We start from the raw sequence: 25343 nt of genomic DNA, 5'->3' as shown, positions 1-25343 counted from the left end.
CACTTTTTGCTGAAGAGATACTTTTCCCATCTTCATTGTTAATTGCTCGCATTGCATGAGTTTTCCAAACTATAATGTGGTCTTTATAGCCCTGTGCTGTTTCTACCTGTTTCTCTAATTCATCTAGATCATTTATCCCAGCTTCTATGTCTTGGTCAAGCTCATTCATAATGTCTTCCTTTGCTGCAAGCTGATTTAAGCTTCCTCAAGCAGAGACATCTACATCAGTTTTCTGTAGTTCACATTCTATCTTTTGCAACAGTTGTCAGTTACAGTCCTCTTGCGCCTTTGCCTTTCCAAACCCTCAGCCATGTCCCCTTTTTCTTTCTGACTTTACTGTGCAGTCTCTTCTCTTTAAATCTTTCCTGGGTTTCAGCACCAAAAATATTACAATAGCTAAGATTTTCTTAACAGGAACAAAGGTTCTTGGAGGCTTGACTTCTTTAACACTCGTTGTTATGTGCCTTCAAGTCGATTACGAAGAGATTACATTTATTAATTGACAAACTTTGCTTACAACAAAACTAAACTGAAAGAGGCGGTAGTGAGACCACTCCTGAAGAGACCCTCCCTGGACCCAGAAAATCTTAATAACTATAGGCCTGTAGCAAATGTTCCATTCCTGGGCAAGGTTCTTGAACGAGTGGTGGCAGGCCAGCTCCAGACACTCTTGGATGAGACCAATTATCTGGATCCATTTCAGTCGGGTTTCAGGCCTGGTTTTGGCACAGAAACAGCCTTGGTCACCTTGTATGATGACCTCTGTTGGGAGAGAGACAGGGGGAGTGTGACTCTGTTGATTCTCCTTGATCTCTAAGTGGCTTTCGATACCATTGACCATGGTATCCTTCTGGGAAGACTGGCTGAGTTGGGAGTGGGAGGGACTGCATGGCAGTGGTTCCGCTCCTACTTGGCAGGTCGTCTCCAGAAGGTGGTGCTTCGGGAACATTGCTCAGCACCCTGGACTCTCCAGTATGGGGTTCTGCAGGGGCCAGTTCTGTCCCCCATGCTGTTCCAACATCTACATGAAACTGTTGGGTGCGGTCATCCGGAGCTTTGGAGTGGGTTGCCATCAGTATGCTGATGACACGCAGCTCTGTTTCTCCTTTTCATCTTCTTCAGGTGAAGCTGTCAATGTGCTGAACCAGTGCCTGGCTGCAACAATGGACTGGATGAGGGCTAATAAATAGAGGCTCAATCCAGACAAGACTGAGATGCTGCTAGTGGGTGGTTCTTCTGACAGGATGGTGGATGTCCAACCTGTCCTGGATGGGGTTGCACTCCCCCTGAAGGAGCAGGTTCGTAGCTTGGGGGTTCTCCTAGAACCATCTCTTGTCACTTGAGGCTCAGGTAGCCTCGGTGACACGAAGTGCTCTCTACCAGCTTCTGTTGGTGGCCCAGCTATGCCCCTATCTGGACAGGGATAACCCGGCTTCAGTTGTCCATGCTCTGGTACAGGCATACCCCGCTTAACTTCGCTTCACTTAACGTCGCCTCGCTATAACATACATGCTCCATATGCCTGTATTTCTCGAGAAACAGCGCAGCAGCAGAGGCTTTAGCGTGTGGGGGTGGAAATAGACGCGATTGTGCCACCGCAAATCAGCTGGGAGGCGCAATCCCGATCAGCTGGGAGGCGCAGCAGTGCAGCAGCAGAGGCTTTAGTGCATGGGGGTGGAAATAGATGTGATCATGCCACCGCAAATCAGCTGGGAGGCGTGATCGCGATCAGCTGAGAGGCGCGGCAGTGCAGCAACAGAGGCTTTAGTGCGGGGCTTTGAGGCTGTGCATGAAGGAGAGGGAAAAAGTTTTAAAAGGTAGTGCTTCACTTTAAGGACATTTTCAGTTTACCTACTCGCTCTGGTCCCATTGAGTACGTTAATGCAAGGTATTACTGTAATCTCCAAGTTAGATTACTGCAATGAGCTCTACGTGGGGCTGCCTTTGAAGACGGTTCGGAAACTAGCTTGTGCAAAATGCAGCGGACAGATTGGTAATGGGGACCAGATGGTTCGAACATATAAAACTGATTCTGGCCGGCTTGCATTGGCTGCATGTATGTTTCTGAGCTCAATTCAAGGTGCTGGTTTTAACCTATAAAGTCTTACATGGCTTAGGACCACAATACCTGATGGAACGCCTCTCCCGACATGAACCCACCTGTACACTACGCTCAACATCAAAGGCCCTCATCTGGGTGCCTACTCTGAGGGAAGCTGGGAATCTGGCAACAAGGAAAAGGGCCTTCTCAGTGGTGGCCCCCAAATTATGGAATGTTTCGTTTGACAAGGTGTACCTGGCGCCAACACTGTTATCTTTTCGGTGCCAGGTGAAGACTTTCCTCTTCTCCTAGGCATTTTAGCATGTGTTTTTAAATTGCTTTTAAAAAATGTTTTTTTAAATTTGTATATTTGTTTTTAATGTTTTTAATTGTTGTAAACCGCCCAGAGAGCTTCGGCTATGGCGTGGTACACAAATGAAATAAATAAATAAATAATAAACTCTGCTTCTATAAACTAAAAGGAAGTAAGAGAAAAGGCGGGAAAATCCAATTGCTTTCACTTCCTATAATACTCAATAGGAGTTACATAAAAAGATATCCCTTTAGGCCCCTCCCTGTGTTATTCCCCTTAAAGAGACAATACACAGTTTCAACAAGTTGTGTGCTCCCTTAGCTTTCTGGTGAAAACAAAGAAAATAACAAACACTGTGAGAGGGCGAGAGTGTAGATGAGGAGGATAAGGTAACTGGATAAGAGTGGAACAATCTAAGAGGGGAGTGAGTGATCTGGATTATACGGCCACAAGAGTGGCTGTATACTATAGCCAGCATGGATTTTTCACATTCCACAATGTTAAATTGAAAATTCCCCCCATAACATTCTGATGCTTCCCATAAGCTCATTTCAAAACAAAACCTTACAAAACTTATAGTCCTGAACTCAGAAACGCTTGCTTAACAACCCTCTCAATTTTCATGGCTATACACAAAACAGTCAGAGAGAATAGAGAGTTCAAAGTCTAAAAAGAGAGGAAAAAGAGCTGTTTTGGACTTTTTTCTCTGAGAGTTCTCATAATCTGTTGAAATTAATTAAAAATCAGCCATGTTCACAGAGTACCTGTAATCCTATTACTGACCTTGCCCCATACTCTGACCTTAATCTTCTGCAGTTTAAAAGTTAATGATGTGAAATGCCTGGCTGATTTTTAATTAATTTTAAGAAATTTTGACTGGAAGCCAATGATAAGAGTGGGCATTAGGGATGCCAGGTCTCCGGCAAACGGCCGGAGTCTCCAGCCCCGCCCTTGCCTTTCTCACCTCTGGCCAGAATTGCTTCCATGTTGTATAATCTCTGGGTTTTGGCTGGAGTCTCCAGTTTTGGGGGGGCCCTCTTGCTCTCTGGCTAGCACCCCTTAATCTCCGGACTCTCAGCTTCAGTTGTTTTAAAAAATTAAGTTTCTAGGTGGTCTAGTTCCCGAGATATGCACCAAAACGTCAACCGCCCCCCCGACGACTTTTTTTTAACAGATCCTTGCTCTAGCTACAACTCCCATCAGCCCAATCCAGTGGCCATGCTGGCTGGGGCTGATGGGAGTTGTCGTTTAAAAAAGTAACTTTTCAAAGCTCTGGCTGTAACCCCGCCTTTTCAGGATTGTAGCCAATGAACCCAGGGTTGTGACTTGTTGATCCAGGCATGCCTAGGCTGAACATCAGAAAATGGTGGCTTTAAGATTTTTGCAGTTTGCGTAAGTAATATGACTTAACGTTTTTCCCCCTCTTCTGTCCTAGAGTCAGACCCTGGGCTATGAAATATGAAAATATTTAATCCAATATCTGCTTTTCTGGGGGTAAAGCATGTACCTGAAGTAAACCCCATTGAACTCCATTAGGACTTACTTTTGAGTAGACATGGTTAGGATTGTGCTGTAAATTAATGGGACTGTTGAGTAAACATAGCGCAGACTTGTGTTTGTGTTGTAAATCTTTCTCTCTCCCTCCAACCCTATTTTTAAAGAAATTAGGCAGGGTTTATCACAGTTTTTATTATGTAGGAAACTAATACTGATTTTTTTAAAAAAATGAATGAAGTTTATTTATTCATTTATTTATTATTTGATTTATATCCCGCCCTTCCTCCCAGTAGGAGCCCAGGGCGGCAAACAAAAGCACTAAAAACACTTTAAAAATAATAAAAACAGACTTTAAAATATATTGAAACAAAACATTTTAAAAACATTTTTAAAAGCTTTAAAAACATTTTTTTTAAGAAAAGGTTTAAAAACATATTAAAAAGCAATTCCAACACAGACACAGACTGGGATAAGGTCTCAACTTATGACTTGAGGGTACAGTTTTCCCTGGTTGAGTAAGCCCCATTGAATACATTGGGACTTGCTTCTGAGTAAACAAACATAGGATTGCACTATAAATATCTTTACAGGTTGTATAAATAATAAACATATTTGATAGTCATGCTTATATAAATATTTTCATAGAATCATAGAATAGTAGAGTTGGAAGGGGCCTATAAGGACATCAAGTCCAACCCCTGCTCAATGCAGGAATCCAAATCAAAGCATACCCGACAGATGGCTGTCCAGCTGCCTCTTGAATGCCTCCAGTGTTGGAGAGCCCACTACCTCTCTAGTAATTGGTTCCATTATCGTATGGCTCTAACAGTTAGGAAGCTTTTCCAGTCGAAATCTGGCTTCTTGCAACTTGAGCCCATTATTCTGTGTCCTGCACTCTGGAACAATCGAGAAGAGATCCCGGCCCTCCTCTGTGTGGCAACCTTTCAAGTACTTGAACAGTGCTATCATATCTCCCCTCAGTCTTCTCCAAGCTAAACAGTTCTTTCAGTCTCTCCTCATAGGGCTTTTTTCCCAGTCCCCTGATCATCCTTGTTGCCCTCCTCTGAAGCTGTCCCAGTTTGTCTGCATCCCTCTTGAAGTACAGAGACCAGAACTGGACGCAGCACTCAAGATGAGGCCTAACCAGTGCTGAATAGAGGGGAACTAATACGTCACATGATTTGGAAACTATACTTCTGTTAATGCAGCCTGATATAGCATTTGCCTTTTTTGCAGCCACATCACACTGTTGGCTCATATTCAGCTTGTGATCAGCGACAATTCCAAGATCCTTCTCACATGTCGTACTGCTGAGCCAAGTATCCCCCATCTTATAACTGTGCATTTGGTTTCTTTTTCCTAAGTGTAGAACTTTGCATTTATTCCTGTTGAATTTCATTCTGTTGTTTTCAGCCCAATGCTCCAGCCTACCAAGGTCCCTTTGAATTTTCTTTCTGTCTTCCACAGTATTAGCTATGCCCCCCAATTTTGTATCATCTGCAAATTTGATAAGCATGATCTGTACATCCTCATCCAAGTCGTTAATAGAAATGTTGAACAGCACTGGGCCCAGGGCCGAGCCCTGTGGTACCCCACTCGTTACTTCTGCCCAGTTTTGTCATGCTGTGTCCCTATAAGTATCCGATTTCATACTATGGTTGTACAATACTTCCTTTACATTTTAAGTATGCCTTGGGGTAGTCATGGTTCTCCATTGTTTTCATCCTGAGGGGCAGATAGGCTGAGAGATGGTGAGTAGCCCATGGTCACCCACTACAGTTTATAGCAGAGCTTGGAAGATTACTTTTAAAAAGTAATAAATTACAGTTACAATTACTTGGCCAAAAAAAGTAGTAATTACCGTTACAATTACAATTGCTCTGAAAGTAACTGATTACTTTACTTTTTCTCAAAAGTAATCACTACAATTACATTTCAGTTACTTTTTTTAAAAAACTCCTGCAAGGTGCTGGCCTTGGCTGCTGCACATCTAAGCAGCCTAAAACAATATTAAAAATAAACACACACACACGGGGTAGTAGAATAAAAAATTGTATCCTTAAGATTAACATAATGGCATAACAGAATCTCACATCCCCCCAAGCAATGAAGATATCCCAACTCTTGAAATCAAATTTTACACTTGAAATGCTTTTATAATATGTTTCTGTTATGTCTCAAAAGAACAAGATGCTCAAAGAGCATGTCAGACAAGGAATGTCTTTTTACAGTCATTACGTTGCCACCAGTACTGAACAGGCGTTCTACTGCGGCGCTTGAAGGCATGCCTGTGTTGTGCTGCAAAAAACACCGCAGCACACGTGGAAAGCCATGGAGTGATGACACTTCACTGCTGGGAGACCTCAGGTACCTCACCAGTTCCTCCTCAGCAGTGTCCACTGCTGACTTCTTGCCCTGGGGCAGAAAGTTAAAGAAGTCATCTGCTAAGTCATCTCCTTCCTGGTCTTTATCTGAAGACTGATCACTGTCCTCATTAAGTACACCCATCTTTATTTCAGCTTTCAACAAGGCTTCCATTGTGTATCTAAGAAAGAGAGAGGATATGTTAACACATATATGTTAGGAAACCATCATCTGCTCTTCATTTCCTGATGCTTGTCATGTCCCCTGGTTCAGGGTCCAGCCTGAGCCTGTGGATGATGACATGGAAGGTAGGAAGGTGACCAAGTCACCACACTCATGGGGCAGCACAGCAGACCCTTAAGGATTACCTGCAGCAACCCAAGGTTGTGATGAGGAGCCCCAGGAAGAAAAGGCCCAGCCCCTGCCTACCACCTTAAGCCCTCTGATGCCTCCCTTGAGACAACATTTCCCTTGGAGTAATCCACCCAAAGGGCTTCCCTAATATTCTTACTTGTTGGTATGGGTGGTGGCCTGACACGATTCCAGCCGATCTAGTTTGAAGCGAGGGTGTACGCAGGCTGCCAGAAGAAGCAGATCTCTGCCAGATCCCCACCTCTCAAGGGTTGTCTGCTGCTGCTTCAGCATTTTGGGAGGAGGGGTGTCATGCATTGGTTCAGGAAGGCCACGTCTCCTTGCCTTTATTGCTTCTTCAATTGCTCTCAGCTTCTCAGGGTGTGCCCTCTGAGGAAGAAGAACAAAGCATGAATCCAAGAAAAAATGGAAGAGGAACTTCACAATTTAAACATAGACAATGGACACTCTTTGAGGACCAGCATGACAAAGGCTTACCTCAAAATGTTTCTTCACATTGGATGAGGAGGAAACAGCTGATCTCAGATTTTTGATCCTTGGAAGGCAGTAATTGCATCGTACAACAACATTTTTCCCACTCTGGCTCACAAATGTACAAGCTTTCTCAAAGCCAAACCATGGTACTTGCTGTTCTGCAGATGTGGCTGTGGGCAACTGGCACTGCTTCATGCCCTCCTCCTCCTCGTGCACAGGGCCTCCTTTCTGAACCTCACTTTCTAGTTTTGCCTCCTCAGGATCAACAAGCTGTGACTCAAGTGGCCGCACTAACTGACTGCTGCTCTCAGCAGCAAAACCTGCAACAGGCGTCTCTGTAATAAACAAGAGATAATGCTCCTATATGGGTGAACTTCAGCTGTGATGTGCCCCCATCTCTTCCCCATGCTGCAAGATCCCCCAGTCAGAGTGGAAGTAAGCAGGTCGATAGCACAATTAAAAGAGATCCTATTTGCATCATTTTTGCTCACTGAATAACCCTGCCTGGGCCAGTCTAACCTACTATCTCACAGGGTTGTTGTGAGAACAAAATGAGACTAGGGTTCAAATCCCCACATAGCCATGAAGCTCACTGGGTGACCTTGGGCCAGTCACTGCCTCTCAGCCTCATGAAAACCCTATTCATAGGGTCACCATAAGTTGGAATCAACTTGAAGGCGGTACATATATTTTTTATTTTGAATATGATGATTATGATAATAAATATGCAGCATTTCAAATTAATTCTGTATGAGAAGCATTCCATGCCAAGCTTGGAAAACCAAGGATGAGGTATAAAATGTAGACAAAAATACTTTTGACAAAATGCCGTTTATCTTTTATATCTATATCTATAATTAGCAATACAGCTGAATGATGTATGTAAAGTATTTTTTCTTTTCCTTTTCTTTTTTATTAATATTTTAGTACTACTGCTAAAGTTCTGATGAAAGAATAAAGCATTCATTAGCCAAATTCAAATGATTAGAGCACATCACATAAATTCCACTGAAGTTGGGAGTTTTTGCCATAGAAAATGAAAAAAAATATAACCTATGATAATAGACAATCAGAACTAATATAAAACCCTATTGCTTCTCATTTGCAAATCTTGCAAGATCTAAGGTAACTCTAGATCATGTGAGTTCAGGTGATGCATGTTATGTACATTTGTATAGATATTAGCAGAGATTGTCAACAGTCTCTCTCTGGGACTGGGAATCTCTCTCTTTCTCACAGAACATGAGTTTGAGAGCTGGGGGACTGAGAGGAGGAGCTGCAAGGACCCTACTTCTCACCTCATCTCTGCCAAGAACAAAAAAATCAGCCTTAAGCCATTTATTATACGCCTAATGGTTTATTATTATTATTATTATTACTGAGACAGTTTTTGTCCCACATACAATTCAGTCTTGTGATTAAACAGGACAAAAATACAAATAAAAAGAAAGATGGAGTTCAAATAAATATACAATAAAAAGCTACCCGGCATTTTAAAAGGCAGGAGTGCTCTGTCTGGATAAATACAGCACACAGGTATGCATAGGAACAAGGGGGGGAGTTCAAAAAGGGGGGAAAGGAAGAGAAGTAGGCCTCTCTTCCTTCCCCCCTTTCTGAACTCTCCCCCTTGTTCCTATGCATACCTAGGCAAGGAGAGGCAGTGGGGGGGGGCAAAATGGGCCGTGGGGGGGCGGGGGGCAAAATGGGCCACGGGGGGGCGGAAGGGGCCGCGGGGACACACACACACACACACGCACACAAATCATCGTCACTCACCTCCACAGCTCTTCACCATTCTGCTGCTGCCTTCCTTTCCCTGGCTTTTTCCTCTGGCGTCCATTTTGTCCTCTCAGACGCTAGCAGGCCTTCCTATTCACCTCTTCCCTCATGCCTCCTACACAGATCACGAGGGAAGAGACAGTCTGCGCAGAGGTCCAATCAGTGTGAGGCACATGTCTTGTGTTAACCAATCACAGCCAGGAACTGACTTCCCCTTGTTCCCGTCCCCAAGTAACGTCCAACCTAACGTGGAAACGTTAAAGTTGCAGCTGAAAAGTAGGGGAATTACTAGTCGTTCCGTTAGTTGCCAAATGTAATGGAATTACCCACTCGTTATTTAAAATTGTAACTAATTACAAGTAACTCGTTAAAAATAACGAGTTACTTCCAAGCTCTGGTTTATAGCTCATTTCCATTTTGAAAAATTAATTAAAACAATTTACATGCAGGCAAAATTTATTAAGTGGATTCACACAATAAGTGTAAAGCACATCCAACTCACATTTAAAGCACATGACTTCCCCTAAAGAATTCTGGGAAGTGTCATTTCCCCCTCACAGTTATAGTTCTCACCACTCTTAACAAACTGCAGTTCCCATGATTCTGTGGTGGGATTCATGTGCTTCAAATGGGTGTTGAATGTGCTTTAAATGAATGGAGTGGATCTGCCCTAAGTATGATGTTCATGCAAGACTGAATTGAAAAGAACAATTTTAAAAGATACTTCTTACTCTTACTCATTTCTCAGACCTCTTTCTGAAGGGTCAAATGTGTAAAAATGTTTGGAGCAGCCACGTTAAAAGATAAGGGCAGGGTATTCCAGGCAGGGGGTTGCCAACCCTGCTTGGATATGGATGTCTTTGCAGAGGAACCCTAGTCAAGGTTTACCAACAGCACAGTCCAAACTATATCTACTTAGAAGTCAGTCCTGTTGAGTTCTATGGGGCTTCATCCCTTAGTAAATGTGTTTAGAATTGTAGCCTTCAGGAGCATCCATCTTTACTCCCCAAAGCTCCCATCTAACATCTCCACAACACTAGGCTCCTTTGTCTCTGCAGTGGCCTTCTGGTGACTGGCCTGGCCTGAAGGCACTTAACCCTTCTTGCTGAAAGCAAGTAGGCTAGATTAAATTTCCCTACCCAGGCTCCATCTTTTAGCTAAGGTTTCTATCTTAATTTCCAATCAGATTTTTTTAAATTGTATGCTCCAAGCAACTGTGATTGATGCTGAATGTATCATGCTTAATGACATCACTCCTGCCCACCCCATGACATCACTAGGGCCCACCCCTCAAATCTCAGGTTTTGAGATGCTTCTGACCTGGCAACCCTAGTGGGCATGCTCAGTAAGAACCAACTGTCAGTGTTCTAAAAGCCTCACAGCTGCTGGGCTTGGCTAATCAGGGGGCCACACCCACACCAGACTGATTTCACTTGAGACAGTCATGGCTTCCCTCAGAGAATCCTGGGAAGTGTAGTTTGTGAAGGGTGCTGAGAGGAGACTGCTCTTCCACTGACAGAGCTTCAGTGGCCAGAATGGTTTAACAGTCAGCCACTCTGATTGAAGGTCTGTGAAGGGAACAGGGCGTCTGTCTCCTAGCAACTCTCAGCACACTTCACTAACTACACTTCACAGGATTCTTTGAGAGAAGCCATGACTGTCCAAATTGAAGTAAAGGCCTGGTGGGGATGTGGCCTGGGACAGCTTTGGTTTAAATTTGGGTGGGAGGCTACATGTGCTTGCTGTAGAATAAAAAGGTGGGGGAAACGCTGAAAAGTGATGATACTGTTCACAATGTTTTCCTTTTGCTCTCTGCTATCTTTTTGGCGTCTTTTGAAGACTTTTCCTCTTTTAACACGCCTTTTAAGTGAGACCTATCCTAGTCTGCGTCTGTTAGAATTGCTTTTAATATGTTTTCTTTAATAATGTTTTTAACCCTTTTTTTAAAAAAATATTTTTTTAAAGCTTCTTAAAAATGTTTTTAACGTTTTGTTTTAATGTATTTTAAGGTCTTTTTATGATGTTTTAAAGTGTTTTTATCATTTCTGTTTCCTGCCCTGGGCTACTGCTGGGAGGAAGGGTGGGATATAAATCAAATAATAAATAAATAAATAAAGGAAATGGGCTTCCCTTCTGCCCAGTACCCACCCACCCAATCTCTTCCCCCGCCCCTCCCCCAGGTCAGTGTTGGACTACAACCTGGGAGACCAGGGTTCGAATCCCCACACAGCCATGAAGCTCACTGGGCGACCTTGGGCCAGTCACTGCCTCTCAGCCTCAGAGGAAGGCACTGGTAAAACCACCTCTGAATACCATTTACCATGAAAACCCTATTCATAGGGTCAACATAAGTCAGGATTGACTTGAAGGCAGTCCATTTGATTTTCAAACATGATTGCACAGATATAAATCCCATTGAACTCAAAAAGTATGCAAACAATCAAACCCACCCTCCATTCTCCTCCCTTCTATTCCCTCCCTCTTGCCTCTTCCCTCCCCCTTCCTTTGACCCTCCCTCCCCATCCCCAACCCCTTCCAATCTCCTCCTTCCCCTTCCCCCCCTCCCCTTCCTGCTCCCCATGGTCAGTTTTACCTACCTTAAGCATGATTGCATGGAAGTAAATACCATTGAACTCTATAAGCCTGCAAGTGATCAAACCTGCCCTCCCCTTCCTTTGCCCCTTCCAATATGGTCTTTCCCACTCCCCCTTCTCCTCCCCATGGTCAGTTTTTCCTATCCTAACCATGTAAATCCCATTGAACTCAATAAGCATGCAAATGATCAGACCTGCTTTTTCCCCTCCTTCCCCTCTCCTCTACCTTCCTCCTCCTTCTTCCTCTTCCCCTGCCCACTTCAGCCCTCCCCCCTGGTCAGTTTTACCTATCCTAAGCATGATGGCACGGGAGTAAATCACACTGAATTCAGTAAACATGCAAATGATCAAACCTGTCCTTCTCCCCTCCCTGTCCTGCCTGCCACCATCCCAGTCCTCCCCTCTGTGTTTCCTCCTCTCATCTCCTGTGGTCAGTTTCACCTATCCTAAGCATGATTGCAGGGGAGTAAATCCCACTGAACTCAATAAGCATGCAAATGATCCATCCATTCTCAGCAAACTTGCAAAGGCTGTCTGCACCATCATATGACATTGACCAATAAAAAAGCTTTGAAATTAATAAAATAAATTTGACACAGATTTCTAGGATGAATAATGACAGAAATAAAATTTTCTAGTTTAGATTCTCTGTAGAAACATTAGTAACACAGGAAAGAAGCAAAGTAAGAGCACCAACAAACATACACAAATATAATTATCTTTGGAGATGGCAGATGTTGCCACCACTCACCATACGCTCAGAGGCACGTTACCAAATTCTTGCAAGCTACACAGCAAGTGGATTGGACTGTGAAAGACCAACCCAAATTGTGTTTGCATTTTGACAAATTTGTAGGGCAGCCCAATATCTCAGAGAGGAGGTCAGGTCTCCTGCTCCCCTGGTGCATTCACTATAGCTGCCCAATTTCTCTGCTTTTTAAAGTTTGATAGAAATATCTGTGGGCTATAGGTACATTCTTAAACTGCAAGGTTTTTTGCCTATTAGTGAATACTTTCAAGTTTCCTACCTCAGGTGATTATAGGTAGAATGGAAAAATATTGATGAGTTCTGTGTGCAAAATTGAGAGAGACTCTGGGATAATAATGTCCTATTTGGAGTTTCATGTTCAAACTCGGTGTGGGGTTCCTTGCTATTACTAATACTGATGGCTGCTGGATACCTTACTGGTAAAGACAATGCTTTGTGGAATGGAGCTTTGTTGTTATCAGGGCTATTGAATGGCCAAATAGAAGAGCATATCTGCAGTGATTTGAATGGAAGACTGTACTATATGTAAATACTGTATTCTGTATCTAATTCTTTTTGCATTCTGCTACTTGAGGTAAAAGTATGCATAGGAAATAAAGGCATTCACATATATCCAGAGTGCTTCCATCTTTGTATGTCATAAGGGGAAGACCGCTTCATAGAATCATAGAGTTGGAAGGGGCCTTGTAGGCCATCGAGTCCAACGCCCTGCTCATGTTTATTAGGATGGGCAGTGTATGCCACAGCTCACTTCCTCTGTTGTGCTTGCCCAAGCTACTGTTTGACAGAGTCACATACAGAACAAACACTTAGGAGTTGAGGTGCTATTCTTAAAATCACACCTTAGTAACAGCAGATAAACTAAAAATACATGGAAATATAGAAATATATTCCGGTATACTAGAGAAACTTCCTAAGAGGATTTATAGTATATGATCTCTGGTGCTCATATTTTGGCACGATTTGCAAAACTTTTGTTTCACTTTCCATAAATACTGGCTTTCAAAATTTATTTTTAACATTTCTGGGTCAACTTTCTGGCATACAGCACTCAAAGAACCTCACAAATAGTTGATGTGATGCTGATTGATAAAAAATAATTATTTCCCTATGTGGGTTACTCCATCTGAAGAGTGTTTTTCATAATCTGACCATTAGAGAAACTTTAATATTCCGTTTAACAACATTTCATGGCATTTTTGATGTTTTCTACTTTAGCACTGCAACAGTGATGGCCCTGAATGTCCTACAGCTTTCTTGGAAAGGTTGTGTTTTGAGATGAAAAAAGGATACAAGGAAACCATGTTACAACTTGTATTATCACCAGTGAATTTATTCTTGAATGACAACTACCAGGTATGTTGGCTGCATTTGTGCGTGTTATGTGCCTTCAAGTCGATTACGACTTATGGCGACCCTATGAATCAGCGACCTCCAATAGCATTTGTTATAAACCACCCTGTTCATATCTTGTAAGTTCAGGTCTGTGGCTTGCTTTATGTAATCAATCCATCTCTTGTTTGGTCTTCCTCTTTTTCTACTCCCTACTGTTTTTCCCAGCGTTATGGTCTTTTCTAGTGAATCATGTCTTCTCATGATAACCTCAGTTTCACCATTTTAGCTTCTAGTGATAGTTCTGGTTTAATTTGTTCTAACACCCAATCATTTGTCTTTTTTGCAGTCCATGGTATCTGCAAAGCTCTTCTCCAACACCACATTTCAAATGAGTTAATTTTTCTCTTATCCACTTTTTTCACTGTCCAACTTTCAAATCCATACATAGAGATCAGGAATACCATGGTCTGAATGATCCTGACTTTGGTGTTCAGTGATACACCTTTGCATTTGAGGATCTTCTCTAGTTTTCTCCCCAGTCTTAGGCTTCTACTGATTTCTTGAGTATTGTCTCCATTTTGGTTAATGACTGTGCCAAGGTACGATAATCTTTGCATAAAGAACCTTTGGCCTTCCAGTTGCAGCTGAACAACATCTCCAGCAAATGGGATCAGTGGGCGCGGATGATGGGAGTGTAGTTCAGTAACATCTGGAGGGCCAGAGGCTCCCCACATCTCTCCTATGAATAGATACTTTCAAAGCTCCTTGAACAGCTGTTGCACAAGAGAGCTGACACAGTTGGATTCACCCATTACAACCATGTTTATTTTTCATAAAGACTTGTGTTGCTTCAGCAACCATAACACATAATTATATTAATGATTTTGAGATGTTTAAACAGTAGTGCAAATTTTCTATTAAATATGCCATCTGGATTTCAGGAACCTTTATTTTGTTGATGTAGTTCATAGATAAACAAAATAAGCTAGAGTCATTAACCTCTTTATAGAAGTTGTGTGTACTTTCCTTGGTAATGTGGCAAAATTATAGCTTATAAACATCTGATGAATTTCTAAACATTTACTTTTTTATGTTATGAAAAAGAGCACCAATAATTCTAGCCAGGTAATACAAGCTTTTTTGAAGCTGTTTTTGTTTTTATTTTGCAAAAGACTAGTCTTTCATTCTTAACAGAGACCCAGTGTGGATGAAGTTCTTCGTGAGGGTCATATGAGCCTTTCAGGTCTACAACTCCGGGCCCATGCTATGTTTTCTGCAGAAGGTTTGCCACTGGGAGGTGACTCTTTAGAATATGCATGGTTGATTGATGTTCAAGCTGGGAGTCTGACATCCAAGGTTACAGTTCCACAGGTATGCCGCTTAGCATCAGATTGGAATGTGTGCATTGCTTTCTTAGCATAGACTTTTTATGTACTAAAAAACATGCCTGATCAAAACATACTGAGCCACATGCAGCCCCATTACTTCCTTCCTTCACATGAGCAGGGAAACAAGGCAGGAAGCTCCAGTTAACCATAACTTCCCTTTCTGTTCAAATTTAGGCTTATGAATCCTGGCTTGTTTGGAAACCATGTCATGGAAAGTTGTGGTTGATTGCAGCTTGCTGGCTTGTTTTCCTGCCTGCATGAAGTGGCTGCATGTGGGTGCCCAGAGCTTTTGCATATCCTAGCTTATTAAACCAGGCTAGGATCTTACAAACCAAGTCACTAATTTAGGCAACCCTGCTGTTTCTTAAAACACCAGCTATTGAAGGGAATGTTTGTATCATTGTTTCTATCTAAAATGAATTGAAATTCTAAAATGATGATCAAGGTAGGAATTTTAAAAAGGAGAGAAAAAAAGAGTGCATTGACTGTGAACATTGGTTCAAATCTTGGCATCTCAAAATGTTAGATGTAGCTGCTTATCCATAATTGAAGAGCATCAAGATTTTTAGGTAATATCCAGCAACACCTTGGGTTCGCTATAATTTAATTGTCATGGGCCCACACAATATTTTTCTGAAAGCAAATCTGTTTAAATCTGACTGAATTAGTAACACTCAATGAAAGTGAAGAAAGCATTGCCAGATTTTGAGTTACTCCCCCCCCCCCGGAATCTAATGTAGATAACATATACATCATTTGTTCTCTGCAGTTTAGATTTTGGCTCTGTAGAAAAAAACACATTGCATACAGGATGACCCTTTGTGAACAGACCTAAAAAAAAGGCTTGTACAGAACTTGTATGTCATTGCATTCTAACTTTTTCAATATAGATGTTAATCTTTTTCTTGAAGGTAGTTACATGTTACAGGAGAAACCATTATGTTTAGCACTTCAGTTTCTGTGAAATATATTTTCAGTGAGAACAGCCTAATTGTTTACAATAATATTAAAAAGAGGTTTCTCAACAAAATGCTGCTTCATGCTCTCTAGGAATAAGAAGCTTGTTATAACTGAATATGTTATAAAAAACCTAGAGTGAAAAGTTCTTAGGCCTCTTTTTCAGTTGATGTTACTTTTTAAAATTGAAGATGCAATTCATTTGTATTTCTATTTTGGCAAATACTTGGACTAGCATTTGAACTAGTACATTGGTCCTCTTGTGGCTTTTTAAACTAGCAACTTTGACTTTGAGCACGCATTTTGAGCAAGCATGTTGCGTTTGTTGATTTTTCCCAGTTTTTCCTGTGTTCTGCTTTAGTCTGAATTTGAAGAGGTAGAAGTTAAGGTTCCATCTCGAAGAATTTAAACAAAGAAACAATCTGGAGTCAAGACAAAATCTGTAGATTAAAAAAAAGGATGTGATGGGACTATCCCTTCCTCTCCTCCTCCCTACAACCCCTGTTCCCCCTCATCTGTTCTGGATGGTCCCCCAAATCTCTGGAACATATTTTTAGGGTGTGGAGGGGAGGAGAAGAAAATGAAATCTCCTTTATTATGTGCCTTCAAGTTGATTACTACTTATGGCGACCCTATGAACCAGTGACCTCCAATAGCATTGGTCATGAACCACCCTGTTCAGATCTTGTAAGTTCAGGTCTGTGGCTTCCTTTATCTGTTGCACAAGCAAGCTGACATGGTTGGATGTCACCCATAGTATTCATTGTAATTCCAACGTGTATTTGTGTAGCTATTCTATATTCATTCTGTATCTTTTACTTCGGGAGGAAAATATAATGTTATTATTATTATTTATTTTATTACATTTTTAAACCGCCCTATAGCGATAAGCTCCCAGGGCAGTGTACAGCATAATAAAACAGGTTAAAATACAAGTGGATGTAAATACAATACACAATAAAACATAATTAAAAAATTTTCAAATTTAAATGCAAGTTTTAAAATTTTTTAAAATGCCTGGGCAAAGAGGTAGGTCTTTACCTGGCGCCGAAAAGATAACAGAGATGGCGCCAGGCGTATCTCGTCAGGGAGGGCGTTCCATAATTCCATAATGTTAATGTTAGTGAAATAATTACTCTTTAGATAAACCCCTTACATTGTTGTTAAAACTCTATTGTAAAAAGTTGGAACTAAATGCTTATGACATCTGGTGGCTTCTGTTCAAAAGTTTGGTTTGGACTTTTGGAACATAGAGAGTGTTCCCTCTCTTCTTCTAATATGCCCTTTCCATTTTTCAAGTCCTAGGATATACATTGCGATGATGATTATAAAGAACAAGATTGTGAGCTCATTTTGTAGAATTGGTTGCAGGGATTGGAAGCCATGAAAGTTCAGTTTTGAGGGGTCTTTTTCAAATAATTCTGAACTCCTTCAGTCTTAATTATTGTTTCACCATAGTCAACATGTTTTTACCTCTTTGCAGCTTGCATGCCTGCTGGAATGGGGACAGACATTTGTGTTTCATGTGGCATGCCGTGAGTTTGAACTGGAAAGGCCAAAATCTGTAATCATATGTCAGCATGGGATTGATCGCCGCTTCTGTGAAGCTAAGGTAATACTAATAGCTATGATCTGGTATTGTCTAGCTATAGTTTAGTGAAAGAAGTTGATCATGTAGGAAATATGCAAACATGAATTTTAGTTGAGGTTGGAGAAAATTGTCATTTGGTGACTGGAGCCAAAAAAATGCTGAAATTTTGAAAAAAGAACAACAGCTCTGTGAAGATTTGACACATGGTTGTAGGGATGGAAAGAAGAGAAGAGTTCCTGTAAATGTAAAGGACCCAAGTTGCAGGAAGTTTGTCTAGTGCTGAGTTTGTTTATAAATTTGTGAATCTGTTTTATTTTTGGTTTTGGTAATATTGATTTTTAAATAATATAGTTCTACTTTTTATTGTTTGTAAACTGCTTGAATGGGCTTTCCCCAGAAAAGCAGCATATAAATATTGAAAAAGAAAAAAATAGAATAAGTTTCTCAAAGTTGGTGGCCCTTACTACATCTTATGGGAACAGATTCCATAGATTAATTATTTGCTGTGTGAAGAAATTTTTCCTTTTCTGTATCCTGAATCTTCCAACACTCAGCTTCATTGGATGACGCCAGGTTTGAGAATTATGAAAGAGGAGAGAAGTGCCATGAAGGATAGGAGTGTACCTTGTCTTATTTCAGCAAATTTGTAGAGGCTGCAGAGGTAATAAAAATTGGCAATCCCAGGAAAATCAGGACTGTTAGGCGAAATGTAGTGGAGCATGCATCAGCCACAAGATTGGGTTCATATCTGTATCTGTCACTTCACGAGGCAACCTGAACTTTTCCATGTCACATTATGATTTGTCCAGTTTGATGGATCTGAAGCAGCTTTTTAAAACAAAGCTGTCTTTCGTACCATTCCCTATTACGGGGAATTTTTTAAATGCTATAGTTTTTCCTTTTGGCAGAAGTGAATGAAATTTGCCAATGTAGCCATCCCTCCAGAGTGGATTAAGCTTGCCAAATTACAGGCAGAGGTTTGAGGGCTGGACACCTTCAGTTTTTAAATTTTTGGAAAAGGAAACTTCTCTTTAATTTTATTTTGGGAAACTTTGGATGAAATTTGCAGCCATGGTCAACCTTTTTAAGGGGAAGGAACGATTACAAATTTCAGAAGGATATATGCAGTGATTGTCTTCTAAGGGTAAAATAAGAATCACTTAACCTCCCTAGTGTTTTGTGGGAAATTGGTCTGAAAATTGCTGAGATGTGGAAGGTGCCTCTGGGAAAGAAACCTGCCAAATTGCAGACAAATAGCCCATCTGTAGTTTGTGCTAGAAGTCTTTAAAGGGGGATGGGGGAGAAGTAAAGCATATCATAGTTTTTAAAATGGGATGAAAAGAGACACACACCAACTAGCCCTACAGCAAGGGGAGTAGATAACACCACTAAACACATTAACATTAAAAAATGGCACTAAGAAAGGCAACCTGAAAAAACAACAAGGAAAAAAATCAAAATAAAATAATTAAAATGGATGTATTGCTGGTTGGGAACTGGGACGTGATTGGAAAGGGTGCAAGGGATGCCAATTAATCCAAGACAGAACTTGCAAAAGAGCAATGAGTAAGCATGTGAAACAAACTACTTCTGTCAATATCCTTCCCCCAAAGCAATATGATTGGAGAGCCCTGGTAAAATAATCCCTCTGATTTAAAAGCTAGACCTGTCACATCAAAACAGACTAACTCTTCCCCTCTCTGTGCTCAAGCTGCACCAAGGTGTTTTCCTTATAGTCAGCTTGATTTAGCTTTTAACAACAATAACAAAAAAGAGCAATTGACAGACCAACATAAAACATTTGAAGGGTTTCCATTCTGACTTGAGGAGCCTTGAGCATGTTGTAATTTTCACTTGGGCAAGTAAAAAGACACCTCAAGGTGGGTTCAACTCTTTTCTCAGATTCCATAGAGAGTAAATGTACACTCTTGAGTATGTAAGCCTATGCCCAGGATAGAAGGTATGAAACTATCCAGGGTGATTGCCTGTTGTGATTTATGTAGAAGCTTTTCCTCTTTACTTTGATCTTTCCACTTCTCCAACACTTTTCACTATTGGGACACTGGAATTCATAAACTAGATTGTTTCTGAAACAAATAGATTCTTTAAATCTGTGCCTCCCCTTTTGTGAAGATCATGTTTGTGGAAAATAAAAATGCAGTTCCAGCAGTCAAAATGGTGGTATGAAAGAGAGCAAATGTTTTTAAAGCTACAATATTCTGTACAAAAGCAAGACTCTAGTAATGCTCATTTTACTATTTAAAAGGTGGGAATCCTGTTCACATATACACCACATTTTGCAGAAGAATAATCACTGTTGTAATTCGTTTCCCCCCCCCCAAAAAAAGAAGTTCAAGTAGAATTAACATACCAAAGAGACTACAGTAGGGCCCCACTTTTTGGCGGTCTGCTTTTCAGCGTTCCGCTAATACAGCGGCTTTCAATTAGAGTAAGGTCCCACTCATATGCCGCTTGTTCCGCTTTTACGGTGTTTTTCGGGCGTCAGGCACCATTTTATTGATGGAGTTCCACCTTTCGGTGGGTTCACTTTTAGGCAGGGGTCTGGAATGTAACCCCCCCGTATGAGTGGGGTCCTACTGTATATAATTATGTTTTTTTCTTTTTCTTTTTTATTTTTTGCATAATTATGTTTTCTGTTCCTATTGCCTGTTGACATCAGGCAGGCACCTTCACTTTAATCCTTTTGCCGCCTGCTTAAAACTTCCTGTTTAGGCAAGCCTTTCCAGACACATAGATGTTGATCTGTTTTAATGGTTTTAATTGCTTGTTTTTAACTGTTTTATTGACATTTTTAATGTTTTTTAAAAAGTGGTCTTTACATTCAAGGGGTATATACATTTTGTTAAATAATAAATAAATATTCTAAATCTTCTTTAGATAAGTTGCATCTCTGGCCCTTGTCCAACATCAGATGAATTAAAGTACACTATGACACGCCTGGCAGTAGATGGAGCAGATGTATACATTGTAGAGCATGGTTGTGCTACAAATATAAAGGTAGGTATACTTCTTGTATCTCACAATGCTTCATTTCTGTGATCATTCTAAAATACTCACTTTTTTCCATAAAATAATTTTGCTATTTTTTTCCATGAAGTACGTAATTGATCTTTGTCAAATGTTGATTGATCCTGATATAAGAAAAGCCTTCAACCTATTCAAAGATATAGGTGTACAGAGCATTCTCTTTTATACCGTTGGAGAGTGAATAGCGCCAACTAGCATAGGAAGTTAGGAAGAAGTCTTGCCACATTTCTCTTTCCTCCCACAATCATTCTTTTTTTAAAACTCCCAGGTACCATCTGGGATAATTGATTGTAATGCATTTTTGTTAGTAGGCAGTTGTTAATCATGTGCTGGAGAGGAGGTGTTGGGGAGGGAGGGACACAGGAGAAACTGCCATTGGGAAGTGAGAAATCATAGAAGATTAGAGTGAGGTTATTTACATCTTATTCCTTGTTCTTACCCAATGGCCAGGCTCCTGGTTGCTTGTCTGCTGTGTCTACCAGCCCTTGCATGCTGTTGCTTAAAGTCAGTTCTGTCCAGGCTCTCAACCAGAGAAGCAGACTCAGGATTTGAAGACTTGGTTTTGCACAGAGTTTTATTCCAGAGGTTAGCACAGGAACATAGAATCAAAACAAACTCTGCATGGATCAGGTTACAGCAGGTGCAGCTATGCTTGTGGAAGGAAATGAAAGTTGTTGCAACAAACCTCTCACCCCAAGACACTCCAAATAAAAGAGAGGAGGCAGGCACTCTACTTGCACAAACTAAATATAACACTTCCCTAGATTTGTCTTTGAATCAAGGAGGGAGCTTCTGGGAAAAGAGGATGATTTCTCAAGTTGTAACTGAGTCTTCTCCTATCTCCATGGCCTTGGGGAAACTCAGCTCTGACTCCATGAGAGTTTCCCCTTCCTTATTTTTCTGGAATTGTCCAGCAGTTTCATTAAGGCCTGGTTGCTCGATGAATAAGTCTAGGCTACGTGCCAGTGATGAAGGCAGACTATATTCCTCATTCTCCGTCACTGTCATGGCCCCGTCAGAGGACTCCTCAGATGAGGATGACTCGGGAGTAACAGCAGCAGACCCAGGAGCAGCAGGAGACACGGAGGAGCCTCCTGAGAATCCAGCTCCTTCTGCCCCTCAGCTGCAGAGCACCCCAGGGACAGCAGAGGCCCTGCAGCCAGACACAGACAGTGAACAGGATACTCCCCCCTCACCTGCAGAACGTAGACAGCAGAAGGTCAGGCAGAAGAGAGGCAGGCCTGTCTCCTTAAGGCCCGAGCGCTGAGGGCTCACACCTGCTGTCCATCCTGCTCTTTATAAGGCACACCTTGGCTGCAGCTTGTTGCTGACTGCAACGTCAGGCGTGGCTTTGTGTAGACCTAGTTTCCCTGCAGCATCTCTTTGACTGACCTCCTTGGCAATTGATCCCGGACCTCCACTGACCTCGCTTCTGGACTTCTGACTCGGCAAGTACGCTTCGGATAGGCCTGGCAGATTTACAAACCAACTGCTGGCTAAGGACTTTCCTTCCCTGCCAAAGACCCAGGAATTTCCAGGCCCCCCTGACACTGCTGATGCAGTGTGGAGCTGACAGTCACAGGCCAGGAGACTTGCAGGGAACTAACAGGACCACTGGGCACAGGGCTGATGGGTTTTAGGAAGCCTTTCCTCTCTGGTCTCACCAGATGTTTTTCCAACATCTGCAACCCCTTCCCCATTTGCCCAGTCCTGGAGAATGTTCTCTATGGGGCCCATGAGAAGTTTGGTAAACAATAAGACCTCACTCATCCATGATAAGACCTCACTTATCCATGATTTGATCAGGTTCTTGTCATGGTTGCTCTAAAGTGCCCTCTCTGGCAGTAGGGAGCTTGTTCTGCACTTTGGTATACAAGAGACCTATGGGTGGCTATGGCTGGACTGCAAGTGGCAAAAGACAGGCTGCGAAGTTGACCAAATCTGAGTGAGAGCGCATAATCATGCCTGTTGTGTCACCACACAGGGCAGTGAAGGAGGCCCAATTCTCCTTCTGCTTCATCCTCAAGTAGCTGTCTAGTGAAACTTTTTTGTATTGTCTGGTGTCTCTTGATATCTACTCCAGGCAATGCAGTTTTAGACCTTCCAGAAGCCCACTGTGACTTATTTGCAAGGCACTTTGAAAGTAAAGTCGCTCGCCTACATAATAATCTTGATGCCACATCCACATTCACTGCAGTCTCAGTGAGGTGTCCAGTGCTATGTCTGCTGCAATGGTATGGAATCAGTTTCAGTTCATGTGGCCTGATGATGCTGACAGGGAACTTGAGATTATTTGGCCAACCGTGTGTTCTCTCAACCCTTTTGCCTCTTGGCTGATTAAAGCTTGCTGAGGGCGTATGACCAGATGGATCAAGGATGTGGTCATCACATGCTTGTGGGAAGGAGTGATCCTTCTTGAAAGAGGCAGTGATACAAGCATTCCTGAAAAAATTCACTCTGGACCCATTGGTTTGTGACAACTGCCACCCAATCACAAATACCCCCTTTGGGGAGAAGGTGATTGAGAGGGTTGTGGTGCAACAGTTGCAAGTGCTCTTGGATGAAAGTGATTATCTTGATCCATTCCAATCAGAGTTCAGGCCTGGTTATGAGTCTGAATTGGCCTTGATCACCTTGATGGATTATCTTTATCGGGAAAAGGATGAGGGAGTGGATCCTTGTTATTCTTGATCTATCAGTGATTGTTGATACCATTGATCGTGGTATCCTTTTGAACCAGCTGTGAGAGATGAGGAGAATATGTTTTACAGCGGTTCTGGTCCTACATCCAGGGTCGATTTCAGATTGATGATTTCTCTGCCCCCTGGCAGTTGTGTTGTGGGGATCCACAGCATACCATCCTGTCCCCAGTGTTTTTTAATGTTTACATGAAGTCATTTGGAGTGGTCATTAGGAGATTTGGAATGAGGGGTCATCGGTACACTGGTGATACCCAGCTCTATTTCCCTGTAGCATCTGAATCAAGAGAGGCCATGCAAGTCTTGAACTGGTGCCTGGACTTGGTGGTGGGCTTGATGTGGGCCAGTAAACTGACTCTGAATCCTGGCACGTTAGAGGTACTATAGGTGAGTGGTTCCTGAGTGGGACAATTGGTCAATTACCTGCTTTTGATGGGGTTGTACACTCCTCGAAGGAAAGTTTCGTAGTCTTAGGCTGCTTCTGGACCCATCTTTATCACTAGAAGCCCAGGTGACCTTAGCTAGGAGGGCATTTTGCCAGCTTTGGTTGATAAGACTGTACAGTCATTCTGACTGGATAGCCTGACTGTTGTCATCCATGGGCTGGTAACCTGGTAATGTGCTTTATGTGGGCCTGCCCTTGAGGCTGACTCGGAAGCTGCAGCTCATGCAAAATGCAATGGCTTGACTGCTCACTGGGGTGGGAATATCGCCATCAGATTATGCCACTACCGAAAGAATTGCACTGGCTGCTAATTATGAAATTAACAAATAACTGTTGAGTTTAGTAGCTCATCAGACCATTACTCTTTTAGGGCATGGATCTGAGAGAGAGAGAGAGAGAGAGAGAGAGAGAGAGAGAGAGCATCTTATGAGGAAGTTGGTTCCACACAATGTCAGAATCAAACCTTTAGTGTGGCAGTACCTAACCCTTTGGAACTGTCTCCCATGACAAATTATTTATTTATTTTATTTATTATTTGATTTATATCCCACCCTTCCTCCCAGTGGGAGCCCAAGGTGGCAAACAAAAGCACTAAATACACTTTAAAACATCATGAAAACAGACATTAAAATACATTAAAGCAAAACAACTTTAAAACATTTTTTAAAAAGCTTTGAAGACTTTTGTAAAATAAAAGGTTAAAAAATGCATTGCTTAAAAGAAAAAAAAGGTTTAAAAGCATATTAAAAAGCATCTGGTTTTCCAAATGCTTTATCGATAAAGCCTTGTTTGTTTCGTCATACAGTGGAAAAATGCTTTAGCTGTTACACTGGTCATCAGCTTCCAACATCCAAATGGGAAGTTTGCATCAGAGCTGGGAAAGGGATTTTTTCCTGACTCCATTGAATGAGCAGGCCTTTCAGTTAGGGTTGCCATATTCCAGTTCCACAAATCCGGGCAGGCTAATTTGCATGTTATTTGCATGTTATGAATATTTGGATTGTCCAGTTGTTTTGTCTTTGTGCCTAGGAATTACCACCAAAAACTGGGGAAAGATGTGAGAAATCTTTTTTTTAAAAGCAACATTTTCAGCCTTAAATGCCTAGACTCTAGTTTCCAACACTATGGAGTATTTATTGATTGATTAAGAGGATTTATATCCTGCCCTTCTGCTGTTAAAAACAGAGCTCAGCACAGCTTACAAATATAATAAAAACAATAAAAATACACAATCAATATAAAAACATAATGAAAACAAAAAATAGCAACAAACAAAGTAAGTCAGGGCAGCAGTACGGTTAACCATATACGATATATTTCAAAGATGTGGTGGGTGGAGAAAAACAAGAAGCCAAATTGTTAGGAAAAGGAGTCTTTCACACCACATGCTCAGTTGTAAATACTGTTGCAGCAAGTTTTACAAGTTCCTCCAATATTCCACTGGTGCAGGCACTCAGACATTCAAAGTATCTGTATGTTTCTTAGGTTTTATAAAAGCGGAGCTTTGCTTAACTCAAAATTTCTTCTCCCTTTGATCAACCACATCTACACAGTTTCCACCTCCATACTCAAAATGAAACTGGGCCTAGAAGTGTACAACAACCCCACACATACCTTGCTAATTAGATAACCAATGCCAGGATGTCTGTTTTATCGACTACTCTCCTGCCCCCCCTC

At 41.7% G+C, this 25343-nt stretch overlaps 1 protein-coding gene across 15 annotated transcripts in view; it reads left to right on the top strand.

Moving 5' to 3' along the window:
- Window positions 1–25343, top strand: part of BLTP1 (bridge-like lipid transfer protein family member 1) — a 312192-nt gene that overhangs the window by 122690 nt on the left and 164159 nt on the right. For all 15 annotated transcript variants that reach the window (XM_061585180.1, XM_061585183.1, XM_061585181.1 and 12 more), the window contains 4 exons: window positions 13422–13559; window positions 14733–14909; window positions 17367–17495; window positions 20373–20492. In XM_061585180.1, coding sequence (XP_061441164.1) covers window positions 13422–13559; window positions 14733–14909; window positions 17367–17495; window positions 20373–20492 — 564 coding nt within the window. The remainder of the gene's footprint in view (window positions 1–13421; window positions 13560–14732; window positions 14910–17366; window positions 17496–20372; window positions 20493–25343) is intronic.

Source organism: Rhineura floridana, chromosome 9 (assembly GCF_030035675.1).
Source record: "Rhineura floridana isolate rRhiFlo1 chromosome 9, rRhiFlo1.hap2, whole genome shotgun sequence".
In the NCBI taxonomy this organism is placed as follows: Eukaryota; Metazoa; Chordata; class Lepidosauria; order Squamata; family Rhineuridae; genus Rhineura; species Rhineura floridana.
This window is presented reverse-complemented; position numbering and strand designations above follow the sequence as displayed.